Source organism: Genypterus blacodes, unplaced genomic scaffold, assembly GCF_046128005.1.
Source record: "Genypterus blacodes isolate CSIRO-AG114 ecotype Tasmania unplaced genomic scaffold, CSIRO-AGI_Gbla_v1 ptg000370l_1, whole genome shotgun sequence".
NCBI lineage: Eukaryota > Metazoa > Chordata > Actinopteri > Ophidiiformes > Ophidiidae > Genypterus > Genypterus blacodes.
The window spans coordinates 287,501-311,293 of NW_027467152.1; the positions used below are offsets into that span (position 1 = coordinate 287,501).

At 45.7% G+C, this 23,793-nt stretch overlaps 2 protein-coding genes across 5 annotated transcripts in view; both read right to left on the reverse strand.

Moving 5' to 3' along the window:
* Window positions 1-9,298, reverse strand: part of abcc10 (ATP-binding cassette, sub-family C (CFTR/MRP), member 10) — a 14,784-nt gene extending 5,486 nt beyond the window's left edge. The window contains exons 1-15 of one of the 2 annotated variants that reach the window (XM_076138449.1): window positions 8,860-9,298; window positions 7,041-8,412; window positions 6,611-6,838; window positions 6,211-6,367; window positions 5,073-5,233; window positions 4,912-4,991; window positions 4,647-4,818; window positions 3,801-3,899; window positions 3,037-3,226; window positions 2,577-2,651; window positions 1,850-2,032; window positions 1,637-1,775; window positions 1,204-1,396; window positions 490-833; window positions 156-325 (exon numbers count right to left, since the gene is read on the reverse strand). In XM_076138449.1, coding sequence (XP_075994564.1) covers window positions 156-325; window positions 490-833; window positions 1,204-1,396; window positions 1,637-1,775; window positions 1,850-2,032; window positions 2,577-2,651; window positions 3,037-3,226; window positions 3,801-3,899; window positions 4,647-4,818; window positions 4,912-4,991; window positions 5,073-5,233; window positions 6,211-6,367; window positions 6,611-6,838; window positions 7,041-8,412; window positions 8,860-9,047 — 3,751 coding nt within the window. In that variant the 5' untranslated portion in view covers window positions 9,048-9,298. Of the gene's footprint in view, window positions 1-155; window positions 326-489; window positions 834-1,203; window positions 1,397-1,636; window positions 1,776-1,849; window positions 2,036-2,576; window positions 2,652-3,036; window positions 3,227-3,800; window positions 3,900-4,646; window positions 4,819-4,911; window positions 4,992-5,072; window positions 5,234-6,210; window positions 6,368-6,610; window positions 6,839-7,040; window positions 8,413-8,859 lie in introns of both variants that reach the window. The other variant, XM_076138447.1, reaches the window with a different exon arrangement.
* A 1,579-nt stretch (window positions 9,299-10,877) lies between these two features.
* sp2 (sp2 transcription factor) lies at window positions 10,878-22,883 on the reverse strand. 3 transcript variants are annotated; one of them, XM_076138429.1, is made up of 8 exons: window positions 22,828-22,883; window positions 20,315-20,391; window positions 19,385-20,134; window positions 18,864-19,082; window positions 18,354-18,657; window positions 17,682-17,859; window positions 16,775-16,968; window positions 10,878-15,968 (listed from the first exon to the last, which is right to left on the reverse strand). In XM_076138429.1, exons 1-8 carry the CDS (start codon window positions 22,880-22,882, stop codon window positions 15,868-15,870), a joined length of 1,878 nt encoding a protein of 625 aa, XP_075994544.1. In that variant the 5' UTR covers window position 22,883; the 3' UTR covers window positions 10,878-15,867. The 3 variants fall into 3 exon arrangements, with proteins under 3 accessions (XP_075994544.1, XP_075994546.1, XP_075994545.1); XM_076138431.1 differs by having other exon boundaries at window positions 22,006-22,856; XM_076138430.1 differs by having other exon boundaries at window positions 21,142-22,856.
* Between the last annotated feature and the right edge of the window lie 910 nt (window positions 22,884-23,793).

The following is a 23,793-nucleotide window of genomic DNA, read 5'->3' on the forward strand; positions in this document are numbered from 1 at the left end:
CTTCACTCTAAAAGTCAAACCAGACGGCTGCTAGAATTGGATCCCCTTCTCTCAGTCCAGCGTGACGCTTCACTGACTCACAGCCAGGGGGCGTTTACACCTCCTGCATGTGGGACACTGGAAGAAACTGACCCCGCCCTCAGCTCTTGACGCACCTGGGTCCACAGCATTATACTGGTGCTGGATAACAGCAATCACAGCAATTCCCGTCACTACGGCAACACCAATAAGCTGCAGACGGATGTCCAGCCACTGCATGGCGGCGTTGCTGAGGAACAGGCAGCGTTGATTCAACTCCAGGCGCCTGGCGTTCTCCTCCTCGAACCTGACATAACCACACATGCACGTTTACATTAAAGTCACGTGTGAAACATGTTCACATGCATATTCACACACAGCCATGGTTCAGAATGTAATGAGGACAGTGTGTTTAAAATGTTGCACACTGTAGCTTCAATCTGAGTGCGAGTCGGCCTGACGAGGCGTCACCTGGCAGAGTTCCGGCTGGCCCGGATGGTTCCCAGGCCGCTCAGCGTCTCAGAGAAGTGGGAGTAGAGCGGCGACAGGGTGAGGCTGCACAGGCGCTTCAGCTCACGAGACGTGTGTCGGTAGAAGCGCTGTGTGCAGTAGTAGAGCAGGCTCAGGGGCAGCAGGGGCACTAGGACCCAGGGAAGGCCGTAGGTCATCACCACCAACATGCCCAGCAGGCTGAAGATGTTGGCCAGCAGGATGTTGAGGACGAAGGGCAGGCTGTCATCCACGCAGTACAGGTCTGAGGAGAAACGATTGAGAATACGACCCAGCGGCGTGGTGTTGAAGAACGTCACCGTGGCCTGTGGGAGGGTGGGCACACAAACAGGAAGTTAAAGGGGACCAATAACAACTCCACTAGGTGCTTCAGGTCCATATGGGACTCGAACCGGTTCCCAAGCGGAATCCCTACCGACTGAGCTACTGCTGCCTGAAATGTCACATGGCTGATTGAGATCCACCCTGTGGTCCATAAGTCACGACGAGAAAACGACAGTGGTATTTGGTTCACATTTGGATCACATCATTCCATCGGCTATGCTGCGGTTTCTAACGGGCAACCTTTCAGTCACCACCTGCTCCTCCCACCTTAAGCTGCTGATGCTGCCAATGCTTATATCTTTTTCTGGCTCGGCTCTGACTAATAGTTGGTTGGAAGCCCAGGTGACTGACCATCAGGAGCCGGTCCAGGATTCCGTTGTGGATGGCTGTGGCAGCACAAATGGCTCCATAAGCGAAGAGGAAAGCTCGCATGGCGGTGAAGGCGGTGTTGGCCGCAGCGATAGAGCCGTAAACAGTCAGGTAGAATTTCACGTCTGAGCTCCGGTTGCTCAAAGAGGAGGTTTGCCCAGAGGACAGCACAGACCTGAGCAGGTACACGAGAAAGAGCTGTTAGGGATTCGGTCTGAGGAAAAGTAAAGTACCGCCTCACCGACATCTTAATAATGTGTTCCAGCTAATGAGAAACACACCAAGTCACACACTAGTTTGTGTTTTCTGTATCATGAAGCCGTCTCAGTCTTGATTGAACAGAAATGTGAGTAGAACTGCTCAAAACCCAACATGTGCTACAAGACATCTAAAGCTGAGCGATCCATCAACTCACATGAGTCCTCCAGGTGAGAAGAGGAGCAGGTGAGGGGCGCTGAAGAGGGCTGAGGAGGAAGTGTTTGTCCCAGTGGAGCCATTATGTTTCAGCTCTGAGATCCAGTGGGACAGCCACCAGTCAGAGATGTTCTTAGACGCTGAAACAAGACAGCAATGTTTAACCACGCATCATTTCACGCCTTTCACTCACTTCAGTGCGGTGGATCCAAACCTTGCATGAGGAGCAGAGACGTGAGGATGGCGACGGCAAGGGCTCGGCCCACAGCCGCCCAGTAGGTCTGGTAAACCCTCCACGCCAGCCCGCCCTCCTGCTTCTGCTCCTCCTCCGACCGGTTGGGATCATCGCCCACACGCGGCTCGGCGGATGAGCCCGACTCCTCGTGCTCCACGCTGCCTGCTGAAAACAAAGAACATGAACAATATGATAAAGGTAAAAGCTAAAAGATGCCACCCCAAAGCCTGAATCCAAGTCTTAAGTCTTAAGCTAACCTTTGATCCAGTCATTATCTTAAGCCTTAAGATAATACCACCTTAGGGTCAACAAAGCATCACTGTTGACTTCACTTTTTCTACATGCCAATCAGAATCAGAATCACTTTATTTGCCAATTAAGTTTCCACTTCAGAGGAATTTGCTGTGGTTCTGGGTGCGAACATATAACATATAGAAAAAGACAACAGAAAACATATAAAACAACATAAAACAACAGAAAACATATAAAACAACATGTACAAACAGCAGCTTGGTGAATACTTAAATAAAAACACACTAAATTAAATTAAATAAGCGAACTAAATGAGTGCTGGTGAATAAGGGGTTAAAAAACGTGCAGGGGATTATTGAAATAAATAAAACTAAATAAACTTAAGACTACTGTTAAATAAAGTGAAAGTGAAAGGTTGTTCTGGCTCAGATTGTTGGGCTGGAGGTGAGCTTACCTTTCTCCTTTGCTTTGTGGTCAACTTCTTTTTTTGGCTCGGCCTCCACCAAAGGAAGAATCTCCTCCGGGGTTCCTGTTCAAACACAAACGACAGTTATGCTCTTGCTCACCTTCAAAGCCCCTCACAGTCTCTCCCCCTCCTATCTCTCCCAGCTTCTGTACAATCCTTCTGGCTCCCACGATCCTCCTCTGCCGGACTGCTCTCTGTTCCTTCTTCTGGACTCTGGACCGTGGGTTCTAGAGGCTTCAGCTGCAGTGATCCTAGACTATAAAACTCCTTCCCTCAACACCTCCCTCAGCTGAACTCTATTCCCACCTTCAGATCAAACATCAAAGCCCCTCTGTGTGTATAAAGACAATCTCAAGTCGAATGTATCATCATTGGTATTATTGGAGGTGTTTTTGTATCCTGAGATGAGGTAGAGATGGAGGCTGAGGAAGCCTGCTGTGATTTCTACCTGCTTTAATGATTGTCCCATTGTCCATGAGGACCACCAAGTCCGCCCCATCCACAAACTGTATGCAGTGTGTGACAAGGATTCTGGTCTTTCCCCTGAGGAGCTCCATGATACATTTCTGCATGAGGTGTTGAGCCACATCTGCATCAACTGCTGCCAAAGGATCGTCCAGGAGGTAGATGTCTTTGTCCTGGAGGAGGAGGAGAAGAAGAAGGAGAAGAAGGAGAAGAAGAAGGAGAAGAAGGAGAAGAAGAAGAAGAAGCAGGTCTTATGAACACTACGTTTGCTGAAGTTGTGGCAATAACTCGAGTCTGGAAAACGTTTGGGCCAAATCAGCATGAAGTCTCACAGCGCCCCCTTGTGGGATTACTGAGACGATGCTCTCAGGTTCGACTCCGACTGGAAGATTGTGAGCATCATTATCATTTCCAGGACTTTTCCACAACTCTTGGCATCGTTCATCATTTTCCAAAACATTACCAGTTCCAGAAAAATCATTTTAAACTTCTGTGACAAGTTTAATGAATGCAGAAATGCTGCAAAGTCCAGCAAACAAGTACGGCAAACTACTAACAGATAAACAATTATACAACAGACAGAAAACAAATCACCAGTCTCTTGGATTCTGACATTTGAGAAACAAAGCTAGAAATAGTGAATATCACCGAGTTTCCACCCAGAATCTACACACACACGGCTATCAGACTGAGAAATGCCCCTCTGACAGTTTGGGACCTTGTTTGCTTTGCAGATGAGTGACTGACCATGTAAACGGCTCTGGCTAGAGCGAGCCGAGCCTTCTGCCCTCCGCTCAGAGTCACTCCATTCTCACCCACTTCTGTCTTATCGCCGCTTGGCAGAACCTGCAGAAAGACATTAGATTTGATGTTCAGGAGGATAAAGTGATGTAATACTGTCATGCATCACATTTATGGTGGAAGCTACTTTTTTCTATGACATGATTATATATCTTTTGCTCATTAAAGGCACACTAGAAGGAGGCAACTTACAGCTATGCTATAAACCTACAGACTTGAAACTGCACACAAGGTGGAAACATGAAGAAGAAGCAGTTGAGCACAAATGTAGAATGTTATTTAGAAGAGATTCATGCATTATGGAGTTTATTTGTTTAAAGTATCAACTAATATCACATTATATAATGGACACGTCGGTGTAAACGTGTGTGTGTGCTTCTCCATCTGCAATTAGACAGGTGTGTGTGTCCTCCCTTTGACTCATGTGGATCTTTACGTGTCCCCTCGGGTTCAACACAGAGGAAATCTCAATTCAACTTTATTTATATAGTGGTGTGAAAATGCAGTGACCAGGAAAGCCTTAAAGCCTTCCTCCTCCTCCTCCTCCTCCTCCTCCTCTTCTAGTTGTAAGTTCAGGCTATGCATCACCAAAACTGTATGAACCTCTTTGGAATTACGGCCAGAGAAGTCCTTAATATTTCCCTGAGTCCAACCCTGTTCAACTTCCTTCTCAGCGTTGGTTGTGGAGCTGATGTGGATGTTTGCAGATGTGTAAACCCATTTTAGCACAGTAGCATGCAGACATATGGAAAAAGGAAAACAGAAACCAGATATGGTGCATATGGAACCTACGTGAAGGTCGTCTGAGAGCGCACAGGCCTGGATCACAGCCTGGTAGAAGGCCGGGTCCAAGTCCCTGCCAAACAGGATGTTGTCTCGTACTGTGGCATGCTGAATCCAGGGCTCCTGGGAAGCCAGACCAAAACCGCCCTCTCTGCCTGCAACATAAACCACGCCGCCGATCCTGCAGGGAGACACAGGCGGACCTCAGCAGCCTGCACGGACCAAAATGTGGCGTCATGTCAGGGATTCCCAGACGCGGCTGCCGGAACTTTACCTGTGGAGTTCCCCAGTGAGAGCGGCAAGCAGGGAACTTTTCCCACAGCCGACCTTTCCCACCACAACCACCAGAGAGCCCTGAACCAAACAGAAGAGAAATCAGAGACAACTGAACCGCTTAGTAACACATTAGCAGACTATGCATGATGACATAAGTACCATAGTTATACGCAGACTGAGGCTGTGGAGCAGGAGACTCCCTTTAGCAGCTCTGCTCTCTGTGTCTCCTCTTTCGGGTCCATCCAGACCGTCGGGCCCCTGCCAGGAAAACGTCCCCTGACTCATCAGGACAGACAGATGTTGAGTATCCTCAGGAGGCACTGTGGAGAGAGACAGAACACCACTGACCTACATGTGTAACATCTAACAGCACTTAAAAGGTGAGGTTGGCCCACGCAGATGCGACAGAAGTCTCTGGGGAAGGCAGGATAACAAACATATTGTACAATATTGGGTGATTTTGACACCACAGTGAACTCTCTCCCCCTATCTGTGACGCGGAAAAGCTGGAGGGAATCCAGACACATAAATGCGATACACTGACAAATGCACAATTGCACAAAGCCGCATTTGGGTCAACGCATCAAAGCACTCTTGAAACAAAAGGAGCTACTCAATCTACTTTCACACGTATGTGGCTTCGTGCTCTTCAGTCGGTTGGTTTGGTGCGGTTGTAACATAAACGTGGAAAAGAAAAAAAGAATGTCTTCACCCGGGTTCCAAGTCCGCCACTACCAAGGAAACCAACCCAACAGCAACGGATCACATCTAACATGCAACATGACAGATAACAGCTTTGTGTGCTTTAAAGTGGATCTACAGGACACTGAGGCCACACTCCAGATCTTCACACTCCAGATCTTCACACTCCAGATCTTCACACTCATGACCTTCACACTCCAGATCTTCACACTCCAGATCTTCACATTGAGATCTTCACACTCCAGATCTTCACACTCCAGATCTTCACACTCCAGATCTTCACACTCCAGATCTTCACATTGAGATCTTCACACTCCAGATCTTCACACTCCAGATCTTCACACTCCAGATCTTCACATTGAGATCTTCACACTCCAGATCTTCACATTGAGATCTTCACACTCCAGATCTTCACACTCCAGATCTTCACACTCCAGATCTTCACACTCCAGATCTTCACATTGAGATCTTCACACTCCAGATCTTCACACTCCAGATCTTCACACTCCAGATCTTCACATCGAACATTACAATCACTTTAGGGACAGAATCTGGAGAGCCTCAGATTTATGCTGTAAACGTCACGGCAGCTTACCTGAGCCGTAGTACGCCTGAAGGTCCTGGTTGGGCAGCTCCAGGAAACGCTGGATTCGCTCCAGAGATACCTTGGCCTCCAGGATGGCGTTGAGCACCCAGGGGAAACAGTTGAGCGGTAGGATCAACATTCCCACCAGAGCAAGGGTGGTGAAAACCTACAGGGCAGGAGGCCAAGGCTGAGTTTCAAGAAGCCCAACAGAACAGACAGATATAAACGAGTCCTTCATGTGGCCGCAGCTTTCACAGGAACTTCTCTTGGCTTCTAACAGAGCAGAAAACTGTCTGGGATGGCTTCTTATGCACAGTGAAGCATGCAAATCAGTGAATCTCAACCACCTTCAGCCTAGAAACACGTCTGTCCTCAATTATTATCAATCAAACAGAATTGGCCTCCCTACCTTGGCTGCCGTCAGGTCGTTCCCCAGCAGCACATAAGTGACGAAGGTGAGGATGGAGACGACGACGGGCAGGGCTGCCCAGGTGTACACGCATACCGCATCCAGGTACTTGAGGACCTTGAGGTGAGACAGCTCTCGGCTGCGGCAGTCGGCGACCTTCTGGGCAAAGTGACGCTCCCAGTTGTAGAATTTGATGACGCGAATGCCAGAGAGGATTTCTGTCATCAACTGTGGGAGAAGCCTCAACGTCACCACAGCAGAGCGCCAACGTCCACTAACTTACCGCTTCTGTTCTCCACTTACAGAGGCAGAGGGAGTTCACTCATACGCACTGGTAAACATAAAAGCTGTAACTAAGTCTCAAAGTAAGTCAGTTGCTGCAGTATCATTGATGTTTAATGTGCTCTCTGTAAAAACAAACAGCTCTCACCTTCACTCGGCTGTCCTTCCACCTGAGCATGTGTTTGTTGTTGTCAAGGATACGAGAAGCGAGTAACTTGTTGAGTGGCACAAGCAGCAGAGCCACGCCCAGCCCTCCAACAAAGGCCACGCCCACTTGCAGGTAAAGCAAGTAGAGTGTGATGGAAAACTGGAAGGGGAGGCTCCACAGCTCGTGGAAACTGTTGAAGAAATTGACCACGCGGTCCGTGTCTGTACTCATGAAGTTCACCACCTCCCCCAGGGAGAAGCACGCCAGGCTGTGGCCACTGACTCGCAGCGCTTTGCCGTAGATGGCCGACACCAGAGCGGCCCGTGCAGATAGCGCCACCTTGGAGACCTCAAACACAAAGACGTTTCGGAGGACGGCTGAGAGCAGAGTGCTGCCAAAGAGACCCAGGGCGCACCAGGCGCCCCAGCTCACAGGTGCATCCTCTTCCTCCATGAAGGCCACCAAGCTGCTGAGAAGCAGCGGACCCGCAAAACCCAACATGTTACAGACGAGCTTCAGCACACCGAGCAAGTAGTACCTCAACCCAAACGCCTTGTGCAACACACTCAGCAGTCTTGCGTCCCCTTCCAGCTCCAGCTCCTCCTCCTGGTGCAGTAAACTCCAGGTGCCATTCAGCAGATTACTGCTGACCGGCCTGGGCCACTGGTCGCGTGTGTTTCTGACTACTGCCCCCTGCTGTTTGGATACCCAGCACTGATGGAAATACCGACGAACCACACTAGTTGACAATTTCCGAGGAAGGTGATAGACATCAGCTGGTCTGTGCAGCTCCCCGCGCTGTCCTCGTCTGAACAAAGGGTTGAGCCACAGGTAAAAAAGCCGGGAGATGCAGCTGGTCCCGTCCTCTGCCACGATATCGCCCGTATCCGGCTCAGACCTCTCTGGAGTAAGGGGAGATCCATCTGCAGTGTTGACGTACAAGGTATAGCCAGCATCACCAATGCAGGGGAATGCAGTGGCCAGGAGGTAAACCACAAGAAGCAACAGTCTGGCTGAGGCAAGTGCAAACCGGGCCACCCTGACAAGGTCTGCAGGGTTCAAATATGGCTTACTGCAGCAGAAGGTCACCAAGATGATAACCAGGTTTGGGACTGAGAGAACAACCAGCAGAGGCAGCACTGCAGGTCCTCTGGTTCTTCTGAAAGCAGTTCTGTGTAGGACTGCCACGGCACTGAAGTGGACCAGCCATGCCAGGATGGCAGAGCCGTCAGCTAGAATGTCCAGGTACATGTCCGCCTGCTGGACAATGCTCACCAGGATGACATCTGCAGTGAAGAGCAGCGCCACCACCAGGGCCGAGGCCAGTCGGAGTCTCCATCCCCAGGGAGGAGAAGTCTGAAGGTAGCTGCATCTGAGGGGCAAAAAGGTAGATCACAAAGTACTGAAGCACTTATTTATAGTGAATAGGTAAGACTGGGGCCGAGACAGGAGCTTGTCACTCGTGGACATTTAAAATCATAAAACATTAAAATCCTAAAGCAACATAATGTAGTTATGCCCGTCTGCATGTCTGTAGGGACTTGGCTCGGGAACCGAAGGGTCGCCGGTTCAAGTCCCGTGCTGACCAAAAATATGGAAGGTGGGACAGGTAGCTGGACAGATGGAGGTACATCTCCTGGGCACTGCTGACGCCACCCTGAGCAAGGAACCTAACCCCAAGATTGCTCCTCTGACATCTCTCCATTACTGCAGGTACACTAGTCCTGTTTGTGCACATGTGTGTATTTCCCCTCTGTGGGACGGAGAGAGGATTGTTCTTCTTCTTCTTCTTCTACTTAGAGTCTGAGTGTTGACCCACCTTGGCAGGCTGAGGTAGCAGGCACTGAGCAGGGCCATCCCAGCATGAGGCAAAGCTCCGAGGACCAGCTGGTTAAAACAGCCACTGAGGGTTCCATTCTGCCACACAGGGAAAGGATCCTGCTCATCTGTGTGACAGAGACCCGACAGCAGCTGTGCGGGGCCGAAGCCCTCCGTTCCTCCTGCCATCAACGCTTCGTTTCTCAGACACTTAAACCTCACTCGTCCCTCCCGAGACACCTGAAGACTCTGGAGCCACCATGTAAACAAACCCGGCGGCTAACATGCTAACGACGACATTTAGCGTTTATCTCTCCAGCCGCGCTTGGTAACATGACGTCAACATCTGTGCGGATTAATGCGACTCTAACTACACAAAGGTGCGCTAAATACTAAAGCCACAAACCGACTAAAGCGAAGTAACTTAGCTAAAGCGCCAGTATCGAGGGTCGCTACTGGATGATGTAACAGCAACACGATTTTCAAAATAAAGGTCTCAAATAGATATAGATGTAGATGTAGATATAATTAGATATAATCAAATTAATGTTGTTACTAATCTTTGACAGATCCAAGACTCTAATCGCCACCAAAGCCCCATCCCCCTAATGAAATACTTCAAGTAGTTGAACAGGCATTTAAAGGGTTAAAATCCTGAAAATTATTGAATGTAGTTTGAGCAGCTGAGAAGTTGTTTAAGAGATTTATATAAAAAAAGTATTAACAAATATTGATGTATGATTATTTTGCAGCAGTTTCTACGTGCGTGGCTTGTTCTGCCACGAAAGTGTCCGGAGGGTCCGGAGTATAAAAGACATGTAAGAGTAAAAGAAAACATTTTTTGACTAAAAATAAGAGTTCTTGCAAAAATGCATGCCAAAAGCTGTAACACAGCCAAAATGATCACCAAATCTAAAAACAAAAGAGGGCAAAAATGCCGAGGAGGGCATAAGCGCTAAACCATCAACCTGTCTCTTAGAACCAATTCCAAATAGGCTGCTCAAGGAAGTCTTTCCTTCAATTAGCACCTCTGTACTTAATATGATTAATCTTTCTTTAGTAACAGGCTTGTACCATAGTCCTTTAAAATAGCTCTAATTAAACCTCAGGCATACAGGCCGATATCTAACCTTCCCTTTCTCCCCAAGATCCTCCAAAAAACAGCCGGCAATCAGATGTGTGAATTTCTACAGAACAATAGTTTATTTGGGGTTTTTCAGTCCAGATTTAGAGCCCACCATAGCACGTAGACAACACTGCTGAAAGTCACAAATTACCTCTTAATTGCATCAGACTATCAGGGATGACCCAGACACAAAGGAGAAAGTAAGGGGGAAAATCGCTCTTCACTGAGATGAGCAGGCAGAACAAAAAACTGTCAAAGTTGAAATGGCAAAGGTACCGAATCATGAGGCAGAGGTCCAAAAACAGGGAACAGGCACAGGTCACATTAAAGAGAAAAGCAACATCAGGCAGGAAACGAGCAGGCAAAGGCACAAACTACCATCTGGACATTCTGAAACTCAACCCAAACTGTTTGATATACTGCGGTATAACAGAGGAAGGACAAATGGATCAGACAGAAGGGTTTGAACTCTTTATTGAGGAGGATCGCTGTAGAAAAGGGACAAACTCCGTTTTAACACCTTTATCCAGTATTTAAAAAAAATAATTCAGGAAAGCAGGACTGGCTGCAGGACATTAATATGGTACAACATGAAGGCTTCAAGGAGGAGAAACATTCACAGACCAAGCAGAAGCCTCAATTTGGAAACCTTTCTATATTTAAATACATTTGAAATTAAAATGACAAATTTGGAACCTGGGGTTTGAATCAGTGCACATATTAGCATGTAACATAAGTTAAAACAAACAAAAGGAATTTTACAAATGTTACCAGGAATTAGACAAATAAAACAAACATCTTTAAATACTGGGTGCAGCTGTCTAAGGCATCTTTAATTCAATAGAAAAAAGATCTACAAGTCTTATACAAAGCAGGAATGAAGCTATACAATGTCACATTATAGTTTTATTTCTTACACACTGTACACAGTTTGTTTCCTTCAGGTCCGCCCAAACCAGCAACAATAGGCAGTCACTTTTTTTTATTCTACATTTAATGTGTCTACCAGACACAGGTAGTATTTACATATGCAGACAGAAATACAGGCAGGCTTTATCTGTCCGTCCCAATGGGTGTCACATTCCGATACAGTCTTCAGTAAATCACAAAATCATCATTGGCTTTTACATCTTTAGTCGCACTTTGAAGAAATCTTATTCAAAGTGTCTCATTAATTAAATCAGATTAGTTTGAGCTCTTTGGACAAATTAGTGAGAGTTTTCCCAGGTGCAGAGCTGAAAAACGTTTTGAGATTATGTGTGAGAAAGCAAAAAAATCCATTAACACAGAATATGTCAGAATGAATGAACACAGCGGTGGAGACGGGGTTATAATCAAATTAAATTATTGGTAGTTTTAAGAGCATTTGATGACATTTTTGCCTATTTCTCAAACTACGACAGCAATCTCAATGCAAGATCTTGACACTATTCTTACATTAATTCAAAAACTTTTCCACAATGTAATAAGCAAAGCAAGATTTACAGCTACTACACAGAAGTCTCTTCAACTTTTATAACAATAATTTACATTTTTCAGACGATACGTCCTTATTTTCTGCGGCCTTGACTCCATCTGTCTGCACTGTGACAATGACTCCAGTGAGTCATACCCAGCTAAGATAGCAAACATTGGCAAAATCAGTAATCCTGCAAGAAAGGGGAATCATGAGATGTTAAACAAAATTAGTTTTCAGACATTTCTGGTCTAGTGGAAATATTAATAACTTTTGTGGAAGATGATTTAGCACAATCAGAACGGATGTGGTCTGAATACACAACCTTGTGGTTCCCCGTACCAGAGTGAGAGAACTTCCAGACTTTGACTTTTAAGAGAGACTTTAAGATTTGATTTGCCACCAATGCTGATATGTTTCCTTCCTCATAAATCATCTGTGACTGAACTCTTTTATCGTTTGCCTTGAAAGAAATGTAACTACGGTATTCCTCAGTTGCAGGTCAGGTAAGATATTTGAGAATTGAGAAGAAAATGGAAAGAAGTAAAACAGTAACTTTCAGTGGCCATATAGATGCTCTTTAGTACTTTGTTGTTGGATAGTTGTATTTGCTGGCAGTCTCTTCACCTGAAGTAACACAGTATAGTAACACGTTAGTATGCCAGGTGAAAGGTTTTCAGCGGATAGTTACATTTGTTCATTGTGACAATAACTTGAGCGAGTTGCTGCTAGCTAGCTCTAGTCTAACAAACGTTAGCAAAACCATGCTATTGATCATGCAAGAAAAGGGAATCGCAATACGTCTCTTAGCAACCACGGTTGTCTGATCTCCTATAATGATACAAGAGCAGATTTCCAAGAAAGGACTTCTAGCTAGCTCCTTAACATGGTAGATTACAACGATTAAAAATATCCCAGTTTTTCCGTGGCCGTAGAAACTCTTTGCACTGCTAGAGAAGCGATTATCAAGTCAATCAAGGATCAAAAAACAAAAAAGTAATACCCAGCAACTTTTAACAATTCATCATGTCAAACCTGACATCACACTGGATCCAAACACAGATTAATCAGTTACCAAATTAAGTGACTGATAATCAAAATGATCAATAATTGCAGGCCTAATATATATTTTCTTGTAATGCCCTTTTGGGATACTTCATCATTTTTCCAAAGGTTTCTAAGCTTGGAAACGTGTTTTCAAATTCCACGACTTTCCTCCCTGTCATTAAAAAAAACAGCATGTATAATTTGACCAAAGAGCCTTTTTACAAATATGTGGTTGTATTTTATCGACGATCAAACGTGACTCCCATGCAACTGCGTGATGAGCCATTTGCATAAGATCAGTACATTATTATTAGTTAAAAATCAATATAAGCAACAGTATGCAAATGACTGTACGGGAACTCTGATGCTGCTCTGTCATATCTGTGTATGAGCACAAGTCAAACTTCAAGAATAAAGCTGAAATATCACACACAGAGAAGGTAATGGCAGGCCTGAGAGGGCTTTGGGATGGGTTTTGCATTTCATGACGATTGTCAAGTTAAAATAAAAGCTAAAATCAAAAATCCAATCATATATACAGTAATGCATAGGCCACAAATCACCAAAGTTACTCTGAAGCCGTGTTTACATTTGCAAGTACGCTCGATCTGATAAAAGCGTACCCATTGTAGGATATTGTAGGATAAAACTATGTAGGACATCGGCTTGATTGCCACATGAAACTGGACACCAGATCCCACTTCCCCAACAATCACTACGTTTACATGTTCACTGTTCTCCAATTGTTGTCCATACTGCAATTAAGGCAAAGGTGTGAGTAATATTTATACATTTACACAATTAACTGGAATCCTTTCTTCTCCGAATCAAGAGTATGTGACTCTGAGCTACAGTCAGTTGCTTTTTAAAAACACATTTTCTCTCACATTTACTGGTTAAATCCTTACATGAATCTATCATTTTGTGCTTCATGAAAAACAAATCTGGTTCCTCTGGCACCCCTAGTGTTGGGATGTTTAATTTAGGATGTCAATCAAGCAATATCACCAATCGCCACAAGGGGAGCTGTTCCACTTTAGTCACTGATTAAGTTCTCTGCTGAGCTCGTTACAAACGGTGTTCCACAAGGGTCAAACCTAGGTCTCCTGTTATTCTCTTTGTTTGCTGTAGTTATGGCATTTAATCGTCACATTTTGACTGATTACAAGAAAAAACAAGAGAACAGCGCCTTTAAAATCAACACAAACTGCATGAAGATACTGGATATCCCAACACTTCTCGCAGGGTAATGAAAACAGTTTGCTCTTTTTCATTTCCAGACCCAATCAACTAGACATGAGAGGATAACTCAATCCCTTACCAACGGAATTGTTAAGGTGCTGGGAGATGATTCATCTCAGCTTTAATTATCTGGTTGTTACGGCTGTTTGTTCTTGCTTCAATCTGGAGCAGCAACGATAAGACAGACGATCCCATTTTCCCAGCACTTCACAAGCTGCGTCCTCTTAATGAAACTGATTTTAAGGCACAGTTTGTTGTCGTGACTCCCAGCTACAATTATCACCATGCTGGCAGTCAGTCAAGTCATATCAATACCATCAAACCACATCTGAATTCTAGACTGGCCCCTAATGTTTGAGTATTAGAGTACTTATTCACTACTGTCATACTTGCAGAGGAAAATCACTATTCAGAGTAATGAGGAAGGACCGCACATTTTGATAAAAGGAACTAAATAAAACAAATCTTCTCACACACATTGTATTTTCAACTGTGATTATTCAAAACATCCAAGTAAGTGAAGCTCAATCAAGACAGAAACAAGAACAACCAGTGTGGTCATACAAACTCCTTTCACAAGTGCTCGCTAAAAAACAATGTTTCCCCACAACATCTACCACAAAACCATCCATCGTACTTGCTGGTTTCTTCCCCTGCATGACCAAGATGTCAAAAACTCCAAAATCCACTCCTATGGTCAGAGTACACGGCAAATTCGCCAAAAGTCTCCAGACAATTTCGATGGGAGGAGTACCTCAACCTACAATGGTGTGAGAAGGATGTAGAAGTAATGAATATTGAGTCACTTAGCCTTGGTTTGTGCAGCAGTGTCACACAGTCCAGTGGACACTAAGGCAGAAAGAAGACACTCAGTCACTTCTCCTCACTGCTGTGACTGCGGGAAACAAACAGCAGTTCAGTCATTATCAAATCTTCTCTCACTCAAACACTGTACATCATTGTTGAACTTGTTTATCACAAAGCAGACGCACAAGCTGAGGGGAAATCCTCAACTCGTGTTTCTGTTTGTCCTTCTCCAGGGCAGCAGCACTGGCATGTTGGAAACGTGACTGACACAAACACAAACCCTAGGATTCATGTGTGTGAGCCTGTTGCTGCTCATCTTTACTGGGACACACAGACCTCAGCAGGTCCTAGTCCTCTGGGTTAAAACCTGCTGGCTGTGGAGAAAACCGCACACGCTGACCGATTCTTACTGCTCATCAATCTGACAATTAAAAATACTTATTTGGGGAAACCAGCCCTAGTTTACACACTTATAACATTCTTTCCTCTGCGAAATGTTGTCTCTTTGAGTCTGCTTTCACCTCAATCCTGCATTATTCCTACATTATTTAACATTTGATCAGTTTTTTTTTTTTTTTTTTTTTTTTTTAAATCACTTTGTAACAGTTATGTGAAAAGTGTTATAAATAGTTTATTATTACAATCAACATTATGATAGTTTGCAAATATTCACACTAAAAAAGCCAATGCATCAAACATTGTAAATGGGGAATTTCAGACGATGGTCGCCAACATTAAGGGTGCACAGGTTTGTTTTGTCACCAGCAGAGACAAACACCTCACAAACGAGACTCACTGAGGTAAAACACATTTCTGATCAATTTATAAAATGTTAAATAAGAAACATGTTAAATTAAGAGTTTGGATTGATCCTCTTTTCCTGGGACGTCATTATTTTCCACATTAAAAAACAAAACAAAAAGACAGACAGTGATTGGATCCCGAGGTCTCAGCCGATTCCGTCTGAACAATTCTGCAATTCTTCTCTGAGCAATGTGCTTTTAAGTAAGCGCTGCCGAGCGTCTGCGTCTGAAGCGGCCACATCCTGGCATCCTACACGTTTAGTCCAAACTGGTGCAGGTCTTCACTCGGCGAGGGGAAAACAAGCTAATATTGATTAATTTGCTGGATCAATTGAAGTCAGTCAGGAAGGATTCCTTTGTACATGAAGCTACACAGCGACCTAGAGGAGGGTGAGGGGGCATGAACATTTTTGGAGTATTTCCCATTATGGGAAAGGTAGCAGACATTCCCTGTGTACCGTCTCTTCGGCCCCTCCCCCTCTGTGCAGTCTAAGTTGGTCGCGTTGTGTCCGTGTGCACGCACGCCGCTCACAGGTTCTTGGTGTTTATGTGTGTTTTGTAATGCTTCGTAAGGTGGTCGCTCCGCATGAAGCGTTTCTGACACTGGTTGCACTCGAAGCGTTTGTCACCTGAGGAGAAACAGAGACCACAACCATGGAATGACAGGATCAATAACACCAAGAGGTCAAAGCTTTGCTGAACACACAGAATGAGTGTTAATACAATTGATTTGTTGACTGAAACACCTCCAGTAATTGATCATCTGGTTTATTTTAGTCAGCAACATCTGCTAGTTTTTAGTTCTTATAGGTGCTCACCCAAAACTATAACTGATCAGTCACAAACCACTCACTGTGACGCTGTATCTTTTAAAACTCTTCACTCAAGCCGCCGTTTGGTTTTACTTTAAAGCTTTTTAACTTCAGAAGTAAAGCCAGAGTGACTTGGCTGCCCGTCACAGGCGGACCATAACATCCCTCAGAACGAGGTTTAACGTCCACAATCACATTTCTTCATCTAGTTTGGTTCTCTATGTTGAATCTACTTTTTGTCTTCATTATATACTTTAAACGTATACTCTCTCCGACTCGACTCTGATTCATCATCACAGTTTCTTCAAATGAAAAAAAATTGCCCTAAAGAAATGTGTTCATAATGAAAACATCAAGAGCTAAATAAATGTGTTTTATTCAGCTCTTTTGTTTTTGTTCTGTTTGTGACGTTTGGTCACCTGTGGTCGTTGTCATGGCACTTTCTTTGTGTTCACATCCTCTCCATTCATATGAGAAAAAAACTGTTAGTAAAAATCTGAAGAATTGACAAATGTGTACCCACTTCTCTGCTCTGCCAGTGTTTCCCATGGTCACATCGTGCCCCGTGTATAAGCGCTTCATAAGAACATCCACATGCATAAATGAGTGTGTATTTCATGCACCTGTGTGTGTCCTGGCGTGCCGCTGCAGCTCGTCGCTGCGTGTGAAGCGTTTCCCACAGAATACCCAGTTACAGACGAAGGGCCTCTCGCCGGTGTGAAGCCTGACGTGAGCTCTCAGCAGCGACGTCTTCCTGAATGTCTTCTCGCAGCCGGGGATGTGGCAGATGTGCTTCCTCTTCCCCACCTCCCCAGGCCTGCATCGGGGACACACACACACACACACACACACACACACACAGTAAGAAACGTAATGGTAGAGATCCCATAATATTAACTATGACTCCATTATTGACCATCATCATCATCACCACTAGACTCATTCATTCCAGAGATTCTGCACTTTTGAAGAACGAGCCACGCCCACTTTGGCTAGGAGATCTGAATTGCGTGATTGGCCCGAAGTTAGATGATCTAATCCCAGTCAGCTGAGTTCCTGACCCAGAGTGGTTGGGTCACTCTCCCTTCCCGCAGGTACGTCCTTCATATACAAGAATAAAACTCTTTCCTCATAGATAATCGTCTCCACTCGTGTGTTGTTTCCTCCGATAACACAAGCGTTCTAATATCAGTAGCCAATTTGTTTCCTATCCTGTGTGTACCGTGACCTACACTCAGAAATGTAGAATCACATGCTCGTTGTTACGTCATCAAATACAAAAGAGGATCCAAGAACAAAGAGGAAGTTTTTGCCTGGCATGTAGACTTTACTGACAATGGACCAAACATGTGTAGGAGGAGGAAAGTGTGGTACGGCCCATGTGGGCGTGGTCAATATGGATGGAGGGTGACGGATCCACAGAATTTGACTTAGGGTTCAAAAGTTATAATCCAAAAACATATCAACCATAGGTTTCTGGAGTAATCCTACAGAAGCAAAGGTCGGTGCTACTCCTTCTGTCATTCTGACCTCTTGTCTGCATCTTTACAGTTGGGGCAGGTGCACGCCATGCGTCGCTTCTTCTCTCCCGGCTGGCTGGGAAGCTCCAGGGTGAGGGTCTGGTCTACCTGGACGGTCGGCTGACCCTGCGGCGCTGCCAACTGGAGTCCTCCGCCCTGCATTGCCTGAACTGTTAAGTGTTGCTGGCCTGACGAGGCAGAGACGGGGGCTTTTTACCACACAGCAAAGCAGCAAAGCAGCAAAGCATCTAGGTTTTACATTTACATTTAAATACAACTCAAGCGAGGAACGAGAGAGACATGAAGCTAGGTTCAACACAGAGCATGGAGACACTTTATATGGCCTTGCTCTGCCCTCACTGAGAACAGGGCATTATAAACGCACTTTATATAAATATAAACAGACTCGCATCCCTTTGAATTGGTATGTGATTGATGGATCAGAAAGATAGTCGATGAGTTTTCACATTGAAAAGGCAGAGGAAGAATACCTTACATAATCAACACATCATTCTGGTCTTACTGTCAGGATAAGGACAAGCTCGTCATCTCCCAGCCATCCGTTACCATAGAAACCATAGCATATGGATACTTGTCTTTTGAACCACAACTACCTTTTTCATTCCATTTTCATGAATCTTTCATCCAGAGTGACTTACTGACCACACAAACACAAACTCACCCCCTGCGTTGGTGATGGTCACAGGAAGTCCCTGAACTTGGACCCCGTTTATGCTGATGGTCTGCACCGCTTGGGCCGTGGAGGAGAGCTGTGCCGCGTTTAACGCAAGCATCCCTCCCGCTGGGGCAATTTTAGCCAGAGTCCTCTCCTTCCGCGCCCCCGCCAACGTCTTCCTGGTACTTGCTGATGATGAGTTGGTGGAGTTGGCGGTTGTGGTGACCAAAGGGGTGGGGCTTGTCGTTGAGGAGGTGGTCTCCTGAAGTTGGACAGCCTGCCACTCACCTGATGCTGTTTTGATTAAGATCTGTGAGGACAGAGGGACTCCATGGATCATAATTTCCTAACAAGGACACTAACGTTTAACATTCTACAGAGAGCAGACTGAGATTACTGCAGATTTACAGCCAAAAAGATTCTAACACTTCTTTCAGATATAAAGAGCATATTGATGACCAATCATGATGGAATACGTATCTGAATCAGGACTCATGAAGCCACTGAATGTCACACCTGCGTTGGTGAAGGTTCTGGTTGGGCGACCTGCAGGCTGGAGGGGACAGACTGTCTCTGCGGGACAGGCGGCAGGGTGGCAGATGCCGCCTGGACCACTTTCAGGGCCTGCTGGGGGATCTGGACCACTGAAGAATCCTGTTTGGACTGGACCAGCTGCACCTGCTGCACCATAGCGGGCTGCCCTGGGCTCTGCACGATTAGCAGATTATTACCTGCCTGTAAACGAGCAGACACAGTGAAGTTACGGGTTAGCTCTTGTGTTATGGCAGTGCTCCTGTTATACACACTCCATCAAAAAGAAGGGTAGTTTCAAACCCTTCACCCCAGCCCAACCTATTACCCCTCACTCCAGCCTTCCCTGACCCTCCTTCCTGCTCCTATTAGCCCCAACCCTTAAATGCCCCCTTTAGGCAGGAGGTACGTATCAGCGCCCAATCACCCCCAGTTTCAAACAGCTAACAGAGCCCTAGAGGGCCAAACTGAGCCGTACTACAGCGGAGCTGTTGGACACTCTGTACCTGAATAATGTTATCACCAGTTTCAATCAGGATGGTTTCCATCTGCTCTGGGGGTGGAGAGGTGGCCTGTGTGGTGACAGGTGTGGGTGGAGGCTGAGCAGCCTTCTTCTTCCTCCCTCGTCGTGCTTTTCCAGGAGTGGGAGGAGGGGCTGCTGCAGTCTCTGTGACGATCTGTGTCCCTCCTACCTCTCCAGTGGCCACGTTGAGTGGCAGCGTGAGCCCGGCGGGGAACTGTACCACATTGGGGGCGGCACTGCTTGGTTTCCATGCTTTGGGGGAGGGCTGGATAGCTACAGTTTTCTGCGGTGTGACCGGGGTGGTTGCAGCCGCCGGGGCTGGCACAGTCATAGGAGTGGTGATGATAGCCTGGTTGGTACCGGGTATGAGCTGGATCTGTCCCCCTTGCTGCATCACCTGGATAGTTTGGGGACCCTGCATCTGTGGCATCACCTGGTACTGGATGTTGGCAGGGGTGGCGGTGTTAGTGCGGCCTGGGCTCTGGATGGTGACCACAATGGGGCTGGTGGGGCTGGTGGAACCCAGGCCAGCGTGGAGCTGAATCACATTGCCCTTGGTTGACAGGAAGCCAAGGTTCTTAGGAGGAGCCGGGGCGATCGGAGCGGGTTTGATTGGCAGGAGCCGGCGAGGTTGCGGCTGAGCCGGAGGAGCAGCGGCAGGAGCCTGAACGGCAGGAGGGCCGATCTTACTACAGGTGGCTGCCAAGAGGGCCAGAGGAGAGGGCTGGGAGTCCTGGAGGAAGAGACGGATTCAGACATGAGGGCGATGACGACCAAGAGCAGTCAGAGTGAGTGAGAGGGTAAACCAGACAGTAAAGAGAGACAAGATGGTCCAGGCGTCTGCTCAGTGTGAAGCTGCGTGCATCACAGGTTAAAAAGGCAGAAAAAGAGGAGCATATGGACGGGGACTCACCTGTGTGGAGGCGGAGGACGGCTGCAGGTATTCACTGGGACTGACAGCTACAGTGGTGGCCATACTGTCCTGTTGTTCTGGAAAACACACACACACACACACACACAGCAGAGTCACACTCATCCCATGCACAACAACGCCGCCCCATGTCTTGCTATAAGCACAATCGTTGAAACATAATCAGTCACACTAACGACATACATACTGAAAAGACTTTTCCTCAGAATGTAAATCCATTAAGCCTAGTATCAGAAATAACCGTCCCTACATTCTACCTTTCTGCCCCTGCAGACCTGAATAGGGGGGCAAGAAGAGTCAAATTGTGATTGAACATGTAATTCTCATGGATCAATGTGAATGGAATGCACAGATTGACGACATTGGCGTTAGAGAGCCACACGATTCCTTCTGATGTGCTTCAAAACTGCCAAGAGGAAGCATAACAATAAAAAAAAAAATTGTGATGATCAGATTGCTGGATGATGAATTATTATATTATAAGGCTAATTAAATTTGCTATTTGCTATAATTTCTCTTTCCTGACTCTGTCGCAGTAAGAAACACATGATGGATCCATTCTCAAAGATAATACACAAATATCGATTAGTGGCCTCATAGTTGAAAAAATGAGATTGATGGATATAAGACATAAGAAATGGTGACAGCCGGGGATCTGTGTGTGACACGTCATCTCAGCCACATAGGAAAGTCACAAAGTCAAGGAAGCTAACATAGAATCGCTGAAGACTTACTTCAGTTCTAATACTGGAATATTACTTTAATACATCTGCATTAAACTTTGTCTAGTAACTGCACTTAAAACTTACCAGACAACTTTAGAGGATATCTCGTCATTTTCAAAACCCATTTTTAAATTCCATGACTTTCCAAGGCCTTTCCTGACCATGGAGTTCAATGTTTGCGGTCCAGCATCGACTCAAATTAGACAATCAATGCTTATGTGCCTCATCCTTATGTAGCTTCAAATGTCGCAAAAAATAAATGTGCTTCTTGGGTTCTAGCTTGCCTTGTCAAATTCCATTTTGTCAAAGACTTTTCCAAAACATTTCCAGGTCAGGAGTTGTGTTTGTTGGGGCCACTGAGATTTTCAGAATAAGGTCAGAATATTTTGAGACGATCTTTTTGCTTATATACCCTCAATTAACTCTTCTTTTCTAGATATAAACATTTTGTTCCCATTAGGTTTTGGCTTTTAACTCACTATATAAAACCTTTTTCAAGAACATTTTCAAAAAAAATTCTACAATTACAACAAATGTTTTCTTTTAACATGTGAGCTTTTTTATCAAAACATGAACATTACTTCCTTAAGACTACAACTGTACTCTAATATATTACTCTTTTATTCTTGTAACCTTTGTCTTAACCTTTGTTCCCTAGTATTACAGATATTCTCCAAACCTTTTTTAACCACCTATCCTCCTGAGACCCAGACAGTTATTTTGTATGCATTTTGGTTTTTTGAGGTTGTGGGACCTCATAAGTATGAAACAAACCATACGGTAACATGTACGACATATGAACACACAGCGTATAACATGTATTCCCGTCTGATATTTCTGACAACCCAAAGTGTGGGCAGCGAAAATGTCCGGACATGAGGACAACAGGTCTAAGTTAAGCACAATTACGTATGAGGGGTAGGGAAGAAAAAAATGTCATGTCCACACATGAGGACGCGGGGTCTCGTTCGTTCGGTTCGTTACTCCGCTCTGTTCCTGGCAGCGGTGACAGCAGATGACCGCACCGTCACTCGGGTTGTGCCGGTGGAGCAAAGCTGTTTAGATCCACTTCAGTGTTTACTCCAGTCAACTTTCACTAAGCTCCCCGCTGAGCCACTGCAAAACACACACATTTGGGGGAAGTAGCAGCACCAACGTCACTGCAGCAGCGATGCAACGTTGCAAACTCTGCATTTACACGAGTGCCACCAGTTGTAAGGGCGTGAAATGAAATGAATCCATCACAAACTCAGCAGAGAGCGGCGCGGCCTCGGGGCGGCGAGCCACCAGATGCTGTGGCTCTTTGCCACGGACAACCAGCTCAAGCTTGCTAACCAACTAGCATCACTGCCTTGGGACTGGCTGTTGGAGTGGCTAACAGGCTAGCTTAAGCAGCTTAGTTTCCATTTATAAATTACACAGTGTGCGTGCGTCGCCCGAGGCAGTCCGGGTGCACAGCGTGTCGGGTGGAACAGGGGACTGATGGAGAAGTGAACTCGGCAGCCAATAAGCCACAGCTCGGCATCAGCTACGTAGCTTAGCCGACATTAGCATGTTGGGCTAGCTTGCTAACTCTCTTTGATAACGTTACAGTAAATGCAGCCCTTTTCCGGAAGTGCATTGCTTTTTTTTGCGTCACGCGGGAACCTGAGCACCCGCCAAACATACTTATTCACACCGCATAATGTTTAACGCGTTTTCTTCAATGTAGATATAACGTTTTACGAAGTACGATGTAATATAAACACCAAGGTTTTAATTCCTACCCACCGCTCATGACGACATTCGCTCTCCGTGAACCTTCGAGGCTGAGCCGTGGAGGCATCCGCCCGCGCTCCTGCACCAATCCACGGACAAAGGAGCGGTGAGCGACGGCAGAGCTGACCAATCCGCTGTAGCTGTCTGTGTGATTGATGTTTTATTGAACTAATCGCAGCGTGGCATTTCCCTACGTAGGTCAATGGATGGCACGTTGACCAATGACGTATCGAGGTTACGCGGGGGTGGGCGGGTGTAGAGGGAACCAGCAGATGTCCTATGACAGCACGGACGAGGCTCACTGACGTTTCTCAGGTCCAATGTCAGATTTGAGGGGCAGTTCGGCCAGAACGTGAGTGGCTTCCGTGCTGATCAATCAGCTTCAGGCCGCCGAGAGCCTAAATGATCCGATTAACTGCCCCGTCCTCATCATCTTCTGTCCGTTATATGACATACTCGCCAACACAGAGCTAAATAAACGTAAAGGGATCATAAATGTTAAAGCTGTGCACGCAACCAAAGACCATCGATCGGAACAAGACATCATCATGTCTGTCGTCAGACTAAGCCTATGCTGCATTCCCTTCTTATGGGAAATTGGGAGATACCACATTTACACTTTGCAAATCGGAATTGAACTAGACACTTAAGGAAACATTTGTAACGGCACTTTCTCACATTTTAGCTGAGAAAATGGGTCCCACTCCGATAAATGATAAATAAACCTTGAAAAAACAACCTAATGAGTCACTGCTCTTGTTCGAGCAACAGACAACAGCCAAACAAATTTCTTTTCATAGGAGAACAAACCAGTGTTACTTTTCTGATCTTCTGCGCCTCCATGGTTACACCCCCACAGTTTATTATTATTAATTTACGAAATAATTATCAATATTATGTATTTTTCAACCACTATCAGGTTTCACACTGAATCCAAAATCCAGCTTCCAACTAAAGTATGAGTGAGCAAGAGGCAGA